General features: G+C 41.4%; 1 protein-coding gene across 4 annotated transcripts in view; it reads left to right on the top strand.

Moving 5' to 3' along the window:
- ldb2a (LIM domain binding 2a) overlaps positions 1-15,642 on the top strand; it is a 90,270-nt gene that overhangs the window by 72,501 nt on the left and 2,127 nt on the right. Inside the window, exons 5-8 of one of the 4 annotated variants that reach the window (XM_024270254.2) lie at positions 2,545-2,628; positions 6,365-6,488; positions 8,158-8,211; positions 8,814-8,944. In XM_024270254.2, coding sequence (XP_024126022.1) covers positions 2,545-2,628; positions 6,365-6,488; positions 8,158-8,211; positions 8,814-8,944 — 393 coding nt within the window. Of the gene's footprint in view, positions 1-2,544; positions 2,629-6,364; positions 6,489-8,157; positions 8,212-8,801; positions 8,951-15,642 lie in introns of all 4 variants that reach the window. The other 3 variants (XM_024270253.2, XM_036216350.1, XM_024270251.2) reach the window with 3 other exon arrangements.

The raw sequence follows: 15,642 nt of genomic DNA, 5'->3' as shown, positions 1-15,642 counted from the left end.
GTACGGTGGGGGCGCTCAGCCTTTTGATGGCTGCCTCGGCTGATGAAAGCAGACTCAGACACGCGGGGTTCAGAGCAGGAAGGTTGAGACGGCAGATTCCGGTCCAGATGTAGCCGCTTTGCTGGGCTCAGTGTTTGAAGTCCATGTTCTCATTTAGATCTGGTCCTGTGAGGAGTTGTGAGGAAAATGAGGTTCATTGTTATGATCAGTTATCAAGTTTTTAAAGAATTGACCTGTAGTTGATCATGTGTCAAAGTCAAGGCCCGGGGGGCCGGATCCGGCCCTTCAGGTAATTCTTTCTGGCCCTCCAGATCATTTTATTTCATTATTGTTATTAATGACCCGATGTTATCTTGCGCTTATTTCTAACTTGTAGAATTTTGACAAAATATATTTTATGGAGGATAAAATTGATTGATTTATTCTGGAATAATATTCCTGCCTTTTATTATCCATAATTATGTTAAAAAGTTATGATTTTATAGTTTTAAAAATTTGCTTTTTTTCCTTTTTTTTATTATTTTGGGATTTACTATAATTTTTTAGGCTATTTTGTAGTTTAGCTTATATTTGGGGTACTGGTAGTTGTTTTGGGTAATTTAGTTTTTTTTTTAAGCTTTTATTCTGTTTTGGAGCTTAGCTATTTTTCAGCTACATGCTAGCTGTCATGGCTAAGGATTTTTCTTTCTTTTTTTATGGCTAATTTGGCATTTGACTAACATTTTATCTGGCTATCAGCTTCAGCATCTTTTGCTTACAACATTCACACTAGCATTATCACAGGTAATGCTATATATCTAGTTGATAATTATGTTAAGAAGTTACAGTTTTAAAAATGTAGTTTTAGTGTTCAATAAATGTTTATCCTGTTTGGCCCGCGACCTCAGATGTGTTTTGGATTTCGGCCTCTCTATGATTGAGTTTGACACCCCTGGTTGAATAGGATCCATGACTAATTACATCAGAGCTGCAGCTCTAGTTCAAGTTTTTGGATTTGACTAAAGTCCAGCCTGGATCACAAACTCAACGTAAATAAATTTAAGTTGTGCACCAGCTGATAAAATCTTTAATGAATGGAGATAAATATATTCAATAAGCTGTAAATTACATGACACCTAAAAAAGAGAATTTGAGATAAATTCATCATTTAGAAACCAATAAGGCTGGAGTTCTCTTCTGCTTTACATCCATGTGTGATTCATGAGTTTAAGACATTTTATTTGCCACCAAATCTGTTTGTACCAGAGATTAAAAGATTGGAGGGAGCTTTGGGAGAGCCCTGCATCTGGTGCTTTGGTATGAGCTTATCTCAGCTGCAGTGATCCTAACAGAAATGCTCAAAATAATTAGAAATCTCCGACAAAAGTCACACTGTACAACAAACTCGGGTTTGGTGTTTTGGGAGCATGGAGCTGATCTAGAGCTCAGGTAGATTCAATGATAAAAGTTGTTTTTGCATCTGATGGAGCTTTTGTCCTATCATTCTCAGTTGTTTTCTACTTTGAAATGGATCATTATCAGTTTGAGTCTGACTGAATGTCACTGTCACACCAACATACATGCAGTTTCTTCTTCCTCGTCAGTTACAGACGAGAGCCGCATGCATTTGCAGTAGAAGCCTTCTGACCTTGTCTTGTATAAATCTGAGCCACGCATTTTATCAGAATTTATGTTTTTTATCAAATACGTTTGCACGGACATGTCTGGATCATCTGCATGTGTCAGTATTTGCTCAGTTTCAGTGCAAACTGTTGTTGCATTTCTGTCTGTGCGTCTGGTAAAAATTGTGTCCATTGCCCCCCCCCTAATTCTGCTTGATGAGTAAAGTAATTCAGTCTGTGATCCTCCAGCTGCCAAATACTGCTCTCTGGTTCCGTCCTCCTGTGACTGTGCTGACAGCACAAAAGGGCTCCCTGGCTTTCCTCTTAACTTTTTCCACACAGAGATGCAACTGGAGATAGAATGATGCATTTTTCATGAGACAGTGAATGCATCTCTGCTGGCTGCCTCTGCTGTGTTTGGGCTGTTTTGCTCTGTCAATACCTGCGACTTTTTATAATGCAGGAGCCTTTTGTGAAGCAACAAACAAGCCTGGTGAACAATCGCGTGTCTGCATATTTGGCAGCGTGGTTTTATGTTTACTTTTAATATTCGCTCCACAGCACTCTTGTTCTTTCTGTATTAACACAATTTTTGCAATCCATTCTTTAGTTGATTCGATTATTCAATCTTATGTGAGTAAATGAGCCATGTCCTCTCACCCTCATGAATGCTTTATGTGAAGGGTGAACCAAATCTGCAGAGTTGTTGTTCGTTTCGGCAGTGGTTGTCTTCAGTAGCATGGGTAAATGTGTGGAGAAACCAGCTGTGTGACAATGGAAAGATTATGTTTAAGAAGCTGCAAAGAAAATGTTAAAAACTCCAGTGAGACTTGATTTAGTTGTTTCGATGGATTTGGCTGAATGCAGTGAGTGACTTCATTTGTAAATATACTATTTATGTCGATTTCTTCTTTTTTATCCTTCTTTCTGCTGCTTACTTCAGGCACAAGACCCTCAGGTGCTGGAACAACTGTCCAAAAACATCACTCGCATGGGCTTGACCAACTTCACCCTCAACTACCTCAGGGTAAGTACGGCGATAGTGTGTGTGGGGGAGACAATGGATGTCATTTTGCATTTGCTTTTGTTCTCATCTCTTGCTTGTGATGCACACTAAAGAATAATTCCGGTTGAAATTCAGTAATTCACTCTGCTTAAAACACGCCCATCATGTTTTTTTTGGTCAAATTTCAACTCAACATCTTTAATGTGGATTTTTTCAAAGATTTTAGGACATCCCTTTAATAGAGCTGCAGTTTTATATTTAAAATAATTCATTTACACATTCCTCAATTCATAACTTGACACTAAATGCATACATATTCCAGCTTGCTGTTGTGCTCAGCTGGTGTGCACTCTGACCAAAGTCATGTCATTTACAGGAAAAAGGAAGCACAGGCCGGGTAAATAGATGAGCCGTTTGTGACAGAGGCTTCTGTTGGTGTTTTTTAACGCCACACTCCACTGACAGCTACTATTTCCAAATAGGAGAACAAGAGAGAGCGCCAGAGAAACGGGGAGAGGGAAGAATTAATTGGATACAGAAAATTAGCATAACATTAATGAGAGCTCCCTGTTGAGACTCATAATTGTGAAAAGACGCAAATCAGAGAACAGCACCTTCATTGCTTATTATAGCTGAGAGAGGAGAGACACAGAGGCAGAAAGAGAGGACGCTGGGTCGATGTTTGTGCTTTTCTATAAGGATTCTCTCTATAGAAAGCTGCTCTAATGCGGCTGAAAGAGAAACCCCCAAACACAAGTGTCTGTAATTACTCACCGAAGGTTTTCCTCCTGTTTTGTGACTCAAACCGTCATAAAATTAAAGAGGAAAAGAACTGAAACTGTAAATAAAGGAAAAATGTCATTTTGATTTTAATAGGTTAAATTTAAAATTGATTTGAATTGATTCCAATTGATCTGTTCTTACAAGATGCTAATCAGATGATCACTCTTCCTTTAATGCCACTTAATGCTGCAGTTAGTTTTTATCTCCTGCATTATTAATTCTATCGATGCAGGTTTCACATTTGTTTACTTCAAAATTACAACTTTACAAAGAAAAACATTTTTTATAGAAAATAAATTCATATATGTAATGTTTCAAAAACTGAAATGAAAAATGTAATTGACAAAATATATGTGTGTATATATATATATATATATATATATATATAAATTCAAATCAACTGATGATTTTGAAAATGTGGCTCAAATGAATTTGGCAGTAATTCCCCAACATTCAACATTTCAAAATCTGATAAATTCACTTTTTCTTTTGCCTTTTTAATTTTTAACATTACATTTGTTTTCAGGATTTAAGCAATAAATAGAATTATAAATAAAAAATGTTCTGGGATTTTGACCCCCCATAAAAGGTCTCTTGTTTGTCTGGAACACAGGGGTTTGGCATCTGTCTTGAAAATTCAAGTTGGGGACGGCCACTGATTTGAACAAGTTTCACAGTTTGAAAACAATATTCTTAAACAACATTTTTTTCCGATCGGGTGTGTGGAGGTAAAATGCAGCCTTATTCCACAGCACCGCGCTTGTCTGGAAAAGGTCTTCCTTTTCTGCCGTTTCAAAAGAGACCTGGCAGCTTCCTGGCTGAGGGGCCATGAACAGCCTTTCTGTCACGTTAAAACCAGCACACAAACACTTTTTACTCATTTGTAGTGTTTAAGCTGTTCCATGTATCGTGGCTGTAGGCTTCCTACTATTCAGGCTGAAAATAACCCTTGTTTTCAGGCAGAGAGCCAGGGCTTTCTGGTTGAACAGGGGAGGGATATTACAGTGTCAGGAGGGAACAATCAGAGGAGAACACTGGATTAGTCAACTGCAGGGATGTTCACTTCGCCTCGAGCGGCGTGGCACAGAAACACGGCCGTCCTGACGGAGGGAAAAGCATTACATGTTGCTAAAGTTATGTAAAGACATTCGGAGTGATCACCTGAGGCTGAGAAAAACTAGTTCAGACTGATGTGAACTTCCATCAGTTCCACAAGGAGTCCTGGTTTTGCTGAACAAGTTGTCCTACAACTTCTAGAGTTGTTTTACAAATGGTAATAGCCATTCTGTGGATGACAGGCTTTTGTTCCAAAGGCTCAGTGCATTTTAATCATTTCACTTTTTACTGTAAAGAGCGACCTGAGCTGGGACAAACATGTTGATTAGAACTTATGAAGGAAAAGTGGGAGTGCTGGGAAGCTGAAGGTCAGATGAGATGATTTGAACACGCACTGAATGATTAACAGTCTCTTTTCTTAAAGTAATGAATGTGAGAGCGCCCTTGAGCAGCTTGGTAAACTGCTGCTCCTGCAGCGGCCACGCTTTAACAGTGAGGCAGCATAACATAGACATTTCTGAGTAATCACCTTTGCAGAAGATGTGAACCACGACACACCTGTTTCACACTGAAGACCTGCAGAAGTTACCTGACATGTGCTTCTGTTTTCTAACTCCTGGTAGAACTGGTAGTTGGATATTTGCTGTGTTGATGAGCTCTAGTTAGCTTTGTCTAGTTGTTACTATAGTTACTGTTAACAGAAGACACGTGATAAAACTGCATGTCCAGTTACTTTCATCTTTCTACCAGTCTCCATGAAGAACCCAAGGGGTTGTCCTTGAGTCTGTACTCAGATAAACATCTTAAGTCCTCAGAATGTGCCTGAGATGTGGGACAGATGACGAGACAAATATAAGAAATACCAAATGTGAGTTTGGTTAACAAGATGACCATAGCTGTTTTTCCTTTCTATTAGAACCCATTTCTCTGTTGTGCTGTGAAACTGTTATTTTTCTAATGTACATTATTCTTGTTGAAAACAGTGCAGGAATAAATCTAAAATATATTGCCATGTGTTGTTTGGAGAGGCAGGGCCTCACAGATCGAGCAATATCATCAAAACTCTTTTTAGTCTTGTAAGAGAGCTTCTGGGACATTAAAGCAGCACCAGCAGCAAAACACAGAGAAGCCGACACTTGCAATTAAGACTCACAGCTGCTGTAAATGCATCTTTTCAACAATTTGAGGTGTTTCGCTGCATCACATTTAGCAGGGCACAGAAACATCAAGCTGACGAAGAACATGGCCGAACAAAGCCGCTGTAATCTGTAAATCTGTGGGACCAAAACATCTGAACCCCAGAGTCAGAGTCAGATGTTTGCTGAGAACCTTCATGCAAGGAGTGACTTCCTGTTTCAATGAAGAACAGAAATGTTGGCTGGTAAATTAGCAAAGGAGAATTAGCGCTGACGTCTTGCCTTGAGTTTGGCTCTAGCTTTTACATGTGATGAGGTTGATGTAAACAGAGGCCTGTCCTTCAGAAACTCCAACAATGATTGCTGCTAGTGAACAAAACTAACCAGCTTTTAACGTCACCCAGACGTGGGGACGTGAGGGCAGCTGATTGTGCTATATTTATGATGACAGAATGAACCTTGGTTAGCTCTCCAGAGATTTTGAGTTTTCTCCTGAAGTTTAAAGTCTTTTAGAACGGAAAATCTTTGGAGCCCAGTGTCGGATCAGGCTTGATCAAACCTGTGTGGGCCATGCAGGTGGCCCCCACCAGTATCAGGTATATTGCTCACTCGGTGAGCCTGTAGCAGTAAAATGTTCATGCATATTTTTCTATTGGCATGCTGCCCGTATGGCTCTACCCCCACACAGGGGCATGTGGCTGAGGCCTTACCACACCTTCATTTCAGTGTGGGTCCAGCTGCGAGGAGAAGTTCTTCAAGCTGTTTGTCCTGTTTGTCCACAGCTGTGTGTCATCCTGGAGCCCATGCAGGAGCTCATGTCAAGACACAAGACCTACAACCTCAGCCCCCGGGACTGTCTCAAGACATGTCTGTTCCAAAAATGGCAGAGAATGGTAGCTCCACCAGGTAACCACAAACAATCACCTATGAGGAAAAAGCTGCTTATGTCCTCAGAGAGTCTCACATTCCTGGATTAATCTGTTAAAAATGTGTTGTAAATATTGAGACAACAGAAAGAGTGTGAAAGAATTATGTTAGCAGCACAATAAGCTAATCAATCCATCAACAAAGCTTTAAATGTGCAAGAATCAGGATGTTTTCACCTCCAATGCCTTCATTGCATCATTTACGTCTCCAAATTTGCCATTAAACATCTTAATCCTTCAAATCTGTTTTGCCTGTCAGGTATATGAAGTAATGAGAATTCAGAGTTTCCTCTTGAATCTCAGCCCTGCCAGTCCTAACGGCTCTCAGCCTGCCATGATTGATGCTTGTGGGGTTGTTTCTGAAAAGTAGCAGGCTTAAATTGGCTGTGCAGTCTTAAGCTGGTGAGAGAGGAAACCAAGCTTCTTTTTCTTTTTGGGACACATTGGAGGGGCTGCAAATTACAGCAATGCTTAGCGAGGCGTGACGAGGTGTCTTTTAAAACCAACACCAGTCAAAAAGCCTTTGACTCAGACCTGTGTAACTTTAATTAAGAGTGCTGGGTGTAATCAAACTAGTATATCCAGCTCTGTGGCCAGAGGCTCCCCGGTGTCAACGACATTCTTCAAAGAGGAGAAAAAACTGAGAGAGAAAACACAGAGGGCATTTTATGAATACAAAAAAGCCTCCTCACTGTCCTGGTGCTGCAGGAATAAAACCAGCAGCTCTAATGTAGTCAACTGCAGGTTTATCATTCATGTTTGTGGAATTCAAATGGCCAAACTGGATTTTTCATTGTTTGAATATTCTGGCTCGGATTAACTAGGTTTGTTTGAGTTTATTGAGAGCACCGACTGTAATAAGGTTGGTGCTGTTCATTGTGCTGGACATGTCAAAAAGACTATTGTATGTCATTAATCAGTATTTTCACAGATAAACTTTGCAGTGTAGCTGGAAGTGTGGCTCTCCGTGTTATTCCCTGTTTCCTGCAATTCTTATCCAACTTGTAAACTGGCTGGGATTTAGCCAGGAAGGAAACAACGGCGCATTTATTCCCCGATAAGTCCTTTTCTGTGGAAATGGAAGGGATTTCAGTGCGTCACTGGCTCAGCATTGAAGGAAATCGGCAGGATAACAGAAATCATTTTCCCACAATAGGCTCACTTTTTTTGCTCACGCGTTTGTCAAAGTCAGGAATCAAAGAAGAGCGAGAGGAGATTCTGATAAAAACTCCCTTAATTGTTTTGATTCAGACTCTGGGTTTTGTTTGTGTCATGATCTACCGCTTGTCTAACTGAATGTGAGAGCATCTCCCTTGCAGTGATTAGAAAGAGCCTCAAAAAGGAATTTTGTTTTTAGAGAAATGCCTTAAATGAACAAAGTTTTCAAACAAATGTCAAAGGTCATTACCGATGCAGCATAGGTTCCTGTGTATAAAAAAAGATCATTTAATCTTTTATGATGAGTTAATAGGACTGTGCCTACAAGAGCCATCTGCAGGGAACGTTCTCAAGATATGTTTAATCTTAGCACTAAAAAATCCAAAGTGGTTGAAATGTTGTCTGTTTTCATCTCTGATCCTCTCTTGTATCACTGAGGAAGTTAGCCAAGCCTCTGAGTGAAATAAAGCCGCTTTTGACTCTGTTTTCAGCTGGACATCCACAGAACTTCAAAACAGAAATTTTCCCCACAAATCACAAAAAAGGTATCTTCCCTGTCAGTCGTCTGAAGTGGCAGAGAGCCCAGTGTTGTGGTGCTCGCTGCAGTGGAGCAAACACACGTGCTTGGATGCTTAACTGCATGATCCTCGGACTTTTAAGCATTGCATGTGAAGAACTAGAGCATGGTGATCAATGCACAGGGTGACTGTTATCTAAAACAAGTTTTGTTGAGAAGACAGGTGTGTTTCTGCCTCAGCAGAGCAGCCTTAACCCTCCCTCACCATTGAGGAACATCAACTCGTGTTTGCTGTGGAGCAGAGACGGATCTGTCTTCCTTGTGCGTGTCTTGGGACATGCTAACACTGGTGTGGTTTCACCCCTGAAGATAAAGCGCTCAATGTCATTGTAGAATGTTCTCATCTGTGTGACACTTCTGTGTTCTCTCTGCATGCATGTGTAACGGCGTTTTGTGAAGAGTTAGCTGCATGTTTTTGATTCTGCATGCATTCTTTTCTGTACAGTTTGTCAACAACGTAACTCCACAAACACAACAGCAGACCCACACACACACACCTCCACGTGTCTCCGTCTGTATGCATTATGTTCTTGGCATGGCCTCTGTTTCTCTTTGCTGGTCGCGCCAAAGCTGAGCCTGCCCGACAGACAACGACGAAGAGGAGGAAACGGAAGAACTCAGCCAGCAGCGCCAACAGCAGCGTGGGAACCGCTGCCGGCAAGAAGCGCAGTCCCGCCACCAACTTCAGCCTCTCCAGTCAGGTACCTGTAAGCATCAGCTCCACTCGGTTTGCCTCCTCCTTTACTGTCTTGCATATCTTCACCTGTATGTCAACAGGGTTATATAGAAGCTGAGCCGTTGCTGTTGTTGCAGCTCTTTGGTTTAGAAGGTGGGCAGCAAAGCAAACAACAACCATCATCAAGCTGTGTCTAAAAAGACAGATTCAACATCCAGGAGTTCAAATGTGTTTCACCATTCAGACGTGTTCACAGAACAAATTTAATTTACTACATCTTTTGAAAATGACAGAAACATGAGTTGAAATGAAATAAAACAGACACATCTATAGCATCAAAGCACCGACTACAGAGAGACTGAAGTGATGGTATAGGGTAGATTCACACAGCCTCACACAGTCGCTCTTTATTCAGATGTGCATGTTACATGAATGACTTTCAACATTAGCACAGCTTCTCTTAACAGTGAGTTGCCTCTTTTAATCCCAAACTGGAAGCTGGATCCACATGAAGAAGGACCGGGCCCTGAAGGCTGAGAGCTTTTTAGACTCCAGGCCACTTTAGTAAACCCAAGAATAACAGTTTCACTTTTCGTGTATTGTTGGAACAATTTATATCAAAGAGGTCTTTAAAATATGATATGATGTTTAGAAACAAAAACAATAATATCCATTTTTGGCTTTAATAAGAACCAGGATGATCCAGTTATTTGAAAACAAGCCAAATCGAGTCTGGAGCACTTGTTGTGTGAGTGTTCAAAGCAGTTTCAGGAGAGAAGTGGACAGCAGATGCAGATGTTTGAAGACATTCAGAGGAGGAACAGTGATGATGTCCGTTAAAGGATGCAGTGAAAATATCTAGAGGAAAACCAAAGAGGAGGTTGAAGAATGGAGAGAAGAATGAGGTGAGGGTGTTTGGTGTGAGTGAGGAGGATGAAGAGGAGAGGGTCAGACAGATCCAAAGATTTGCTGTGGAGACAGATGAAGGAAGCAGCAGAGAGACTAATATAGAAAAATAAATAAAAAGACAAGGAAAGAAGTGAGATCAGAGATGTAGACGAGTGTACAGTGCAAACATCTCTTCCCAGATACTGTCAGTTAGATGGTCTGTTGTTCTAATATAATGTCAAAATATTTAAACGTAGGTAATAAACTGTCCATTGAACAATTACTAGTTAGGTATAATTTTTAATTGGAGTTCAGTCTGTTTGAGGCAACATGGGCACCAGGTTCATTATACTGAATAAATGACCAAACCAGCTGCTGCTCAAACTTCTGGTTTAATTCAGAAAACAGTTGGATTGTTTCACACCTGCGTATCTATACTGATGACACTGTTCAGCCGTTCCATTGAGGAGGGGCCTGACTTGGTGACAGGTCTCCATAAAAACACTTGACATGCCAACAGGTTAAACAGCCTCTTAAACAGATGAGTGCTGCCCCCCCCCTCCAGCATCCCATGGCATTGTGAGTGTTCGTCTGCAGAGGCTACACTTTGGTCCTTTTCTTCCTCATGTGCTGCTCATTATGCTCATGCTGTACCACATTTACTCCACAGCATCCAATTTAGTGTTGTGCAGCCGCGCTGGTGCAGCACTCTGCTGTTCTTCAACACACATCATTTCAGGCCAGCAAAAAAATGCGCTGATACCAACATAAAAGGAATTTGTTGATGCCAAAGTGTCGCTGGCTGGCATTAATGTGTGTTCATCTTGTACACAGGACTCATTCAGCTTAATGGGAATCTTAAGAGAGCTAATGGCTTTCCATACTGTGTGTGCAGCACAGCTGCCCAGCCCTCCACCAATGATCGTTCTGGGGTAGCAGTTTATTCCAGACAATACCTTCTCTTTACTTGACATGTTTTGCCAAAAACATGTTTTTTATGATGTGTCATCATGAGCGGATCAGTTTGGTTTGTCCATTTAAATGGCAGATTTGTTAAACCAGTGAAGAGAATCAATTTGGATTCATTTTGATTGCTGAATTAGCAGGATTTAATGAAAGATCATTTGTTAAATGATCACTGTTGTTTCCGTTGTTCCGGGGAACATTTGTCACTTTCACTAGTGATGTAAGCTAAACAATTTTGGAACTATTATTTTAAAGGGGGCATACCAACTATTTCCATATATATGATCAGATATTACCTTCAGAACACTGAAAAACAATTATTTATGAAATAGGAGTCATTTTTGTGGACCTTTTTAATATTCGGAATACAACCGACCCGATCTCTGAGGCTCTGCCTTTCGCTCCCATTTCACAACGTCATCCTTGAGCTTGTCCATAGACCGTCAATGAGTCTCCTCGGCGTGCCTGCCAGTGCCGCAGTTCGTGCTTGTAAACAACCTCCAAACTATGTTGTTATCATGCATCCACACACTTTTACAGTTAACCAAATAAAACAAAAGTGTCTATAGGTGAGGCCCAACCTGCGTGGAAGTGTTAGCGTTAGCTGGAGCGTTCTATGCTTACAGCAAACTGCATGATTTACTTACAGGTCTGGACTCTTCATCCGGTTTGATCTCTGAGATTTAATCCACTTTGATTCATACCAATGTTATCAAACAGTCATCTGTAAGTGGCGGTCACAGACAGAGTCTGTCGCACTTCCCAAGATAAAATCCAACGACTTGATGAGCTGCCTCAAACACCTGAACTTCTCGCTGCCAAATGAGCTACAGGAGCCACTTCTTCTCTGAATTACAACACTTTGCTGATGATCACCATATGCTCCGTGGAGAAAGTGGGTGTGCGTTTGTTGCAGTGTGGGGGCGGAGCTTGCAGCACATATTCTTCCTGGAGGGGGCGGTTCACATCATGCTGACATCAGCACGTTTCCACCTGCTCGTTTTTGTGGGTATGGGGGGGGAGGGCTGCAGACAGTGCAGGTGTTTTGAGGATTACTCTTAAAAGTATAAACGGATCAAAATACCGCTTTGAGGTTCTTTATAGAGAGGAATGAACAGTAAAATGCATTTAAAACCTCAAAAAGTAGAATTTTCATGGTAGGGCCCCTTTAAAATTATAAAATTGTGTATGAAGAGAAAAGCTATTTTTCACTAACAAAATACAAAAAAATATTGATTCTGAAAATCAATTAGTGAATTCCAACTGGATTTTAATGCATCACATTTGTTAAGGTTAGATTGATTTAATGAACCGATTTGTTTAAGATGTTGTCCCAGTTGTAGAGTGTGGTCATCACTCTTACTGAAAATGCAGGACTAACTTTTTGCTAACTGTTTTCGGTGTTTGTGTGGCCCTGTGACAGCCTGGCGACCTGTCCAGGCTGTACAGGTCGCCCAACAGCAGCTGGGACAGGCTCCAGCAGCCCCGCGACCCCAAAAGGGCTTCAGCGGGCTAAGACTGGGACTGACGGTGAAGGTGTGAATCTTTGCTCCAAAGACACACCTCTAAGAGAGGGCATTTTTCATAGCAATGAGGGTGGTTTTGTTTGCCACACAAACCAAAGAAGTGTGTGGTAGGTGGACCTCTCTGTAGAATGCAGCAGAAACGGAACGTCTCATTTGAATTTTCATACTGGCCACACTTTGTTTCTCCTTTATTAAATCAGGGGGCTTCTTCATCTGCAGGCTTTTTCTCATTTCCTCGTTCAGCTCGTGTTGGTTCTGGATCAACAACACTCTGAGAGGACTTTCTGCGCTCTCGTCTTCATCCCGCTGCCTCTGCTCCTCTTCGTCAGTCTCACACATGGGTGATGCCTGTGTCACACACATGCATGCGCCGATTGTTTTCTCTGCAGAAAACAGCATGGCTCTGCGCCAGCTCTCATTATAACAGATATCTGCGCAGTCCTTCCTGATCACATGCACGCTCTTTACTTCATCACCCCACCCCTGCACCAGCACCTCCCCCACCCGCAGCAGTCGGTGGTGCATTTACGCGCCTCTTAAGGACAGCCCGCCAACACGCTGCTTACATATGTTGCACGTCTGCCGTCTTTGTCTGAGAACTTGTTCGTTTGTGGCTGAACACGAGCCTACGTGAGCCCAATCACAATGAGGAGTGGACCCTCCAGCATGGGGGGGTTGCTGGTGGGAGGTGGGGAGCAACACTGACCTCTAGTGGTCAGAGCTACAGCCACATGCCGTTTTACGTGTTTGCGTGAGGTTGAGGGGTCTTTATTTTTCATTTTAAATATATGCTGTGTGCGTCTTCATATTTTTAAAAATTAGAGCAGCTTAAAACAAAACAAAATGAACAACACAAAGATGTTATACATTTTTATTCTTGAAACAAAACCTCCATCTAGTTGATATGTTTTAGTTTTCAAGTGTGAATGTGATCATGGAAAATACAGTAAAATGTCACTTTGGTTGCTTAAATGCCTTAAGAAAACTACCATAAAATCATTTGTGGATGTTTTCAAGTGTTTTGTATATTTTTGCAAATGTCACCACACTTGAAAAACTGCCTGCAGCAGCTGCGCAGACAGGAATCTGTGGTGGAGAGATGTTCAGAGAAAGACAAAGTGTCTCTTTTGCTTTAACATCAGGATAGTGGGATATCTGAAAAATCTGAAATAAAACTGGTGAAGTCAAAAAGCCACATTCAGTTTGGTCATGGCAGCCTCAACAATAAATATGCCTTGATTAGATATCATGGTTAAAATGAATTAGTTTACTGTAGTGTTCAGTCTAAGGGCAGGGATAACCACTTTTATTTAGTCTGTTTAGTTTTTTAGCAATTGTTTATATTTTACAACTGACCTTCTGCTTCTGTAAAATTACCAGTGTGAAGCCCAAAGAGGCAATTATTTTCTGATATTGGACTATATAAATAACATTGAATTGAATTGACAACTGTGACAGACTGGCGACCTGTCCAGGGTTAAACCCCGTCTTCGCCCTTCAGTAGCCGGGTTAGGCTCCGGCACCCCCGCAACCCCGAAAGGGACAAAGCGGACAAGAAGATGAATGAATGAATGAATGAATGAATGAATTAACAATAAAAAATAGAAATTATTGCTAATATTAGAATAACAGCTGCATCTTAAATGTGTTCTTGTTGTCAGCCCAATCCCAACAATTTTCCACTTGTTGTTTTGGAGCCTGTGGAAATCTGTCTTGCGTGCTAATCTGGCAAAATATGCAAATACGAGTGTTCAGTGAACATTCAAAGCCTCATCTCAGCCGGTGTAAAAGCTAACTTAAGGAGATGAACAGACACGTAAACACAGCATTAATTAACTCACAATTAGAGCTCCCCAGTCTCTGACTAGCCACCAGCTGTTATTGTTGGAGGGATTTTCTTCTGGAGGGGTGTTCCTAAAATTGGCCAGAGGTAGGTTGACAGGGCCTCCTCACAGGAACAGATGGTGAATGCAAGGCTTGTTGGCAATCAGGACATTTTAGCTAATGACTTAATTAACGATGCAAATTGACAAAACTGTGGATATTGTCATTTGGTTGAAAAGCTCACCTAAATTAATTAGCGTGATTAAGGCATAGTGGGGTTGAGAAGTGGTCGCTGGGGGCTTACAGATGACTTGGATTCATGCTCTGCTCCTCTTATCGTTGCCTTTTGATGGGAGTGGGCCAATTGACACAGTTTTCTATGCATGAATCAGCATTTGATGTCTCTGTTTTGTGTTGAAAAGCATTTGTCAACAGTTGTGTGGCTGTGAAACGAATGTTATCAATGCTTTTTTAAATGTTTGTATTGAGGCTGTGCAGTGGTTTGCGACTGTAGGGTAGACTCATCAGGGTTTGTTTGCCATGTGCAGATAACTGTGAGCTTGTTGCAGAGGAATGGCTGAGGAGGAGATCTCCCAAGCCAGACAGAGTTGACACACTTGGCCAGTGAAGCGTGCGCTCCATTTAACTGTACAGCGTCTTCCTACAATGGAGGCAACAAGATACACAAATGAGATACAAAAACTCACAAACTAAAGCAACCATGATTCAAACCCTATTTAGACCAAATCTCAGTGTTCTGGCTTCTTTTTTAAAGAACATTTTAAAAAAGGGGCCAACAGAAGTCCTTTGGGTTCATCCCTCTTCATCAAGGCTCCTCAACATCACAACAGTCACAGATATCAGTAGATAATGGATAAATCCCTTGTTCTCCTCCATGACCCCCACTGAGAGGGTCATCCCTGTGAAATATGTCTTACATGATGAGTATTGATTGCAGCCGGTACAGAGCACCAGGAGAGTCCACGTTCTCAATGGGAAGGTTTCATTTGCACAGCGAGCAATGAGCAGGGTTGATCATGCGGACGGGTTCACTGGATACAGCAGGGCTCATCCTAAACACACTTGCTGCCGTTCCAGTGCAGGGAAAAGGTGTGCGGCGGAGCAGAAATACACACCTTTAGCTGGAGGTTAACTGGGTTCCTGACAGTCACAAAATACATGAAGAAACACTTCTATGCGGTCCTAATGCTAAGTCTTTTGCATCAAAACGTTTTATTTTGCCAGCAATGCACAGAAAAAGTAGTTTATTCTAAGTCTTTTTTTACAAAAATGTTTAAAAAAAGAATGTTGTTGGTTAGTACTCTTAAGAATTAAATAAGCGTGAACAGAATCCTTTGATTTCTGTCAGTATTTGACAAGTTCCACAGAAAAGCAAAGTGGTTTTGGATACAGCACCTATCACATGTAGAGACACATCTGACCTGTTCTGCATCAAAACCCAACTCTTAAATAAGTGGTTGTTTAAATGGCTTCATGGAGTATCACCCCCCCCCCCCCC

The sequence above is a fragment of the Oryzias melastigma genome, linkage group LG2 (genome assembly GCF_002922805.2).
Source record: "Oryzias melastigma strain HK-1 linkage group LG2, ASM292280v2, whole genome shotgun sequence".
NCBI lineage: Eukaryota > Metazoa > Chordata > Actinopteri > Beloniformes > Adrianichthyidae > Oryzias > Oryzias melastigma.
The sequence above is the reverse complement of the archived record's forward strand: the minus strand, read 5'-3'. Positions and strand labels throughout refer to the sequence as shown.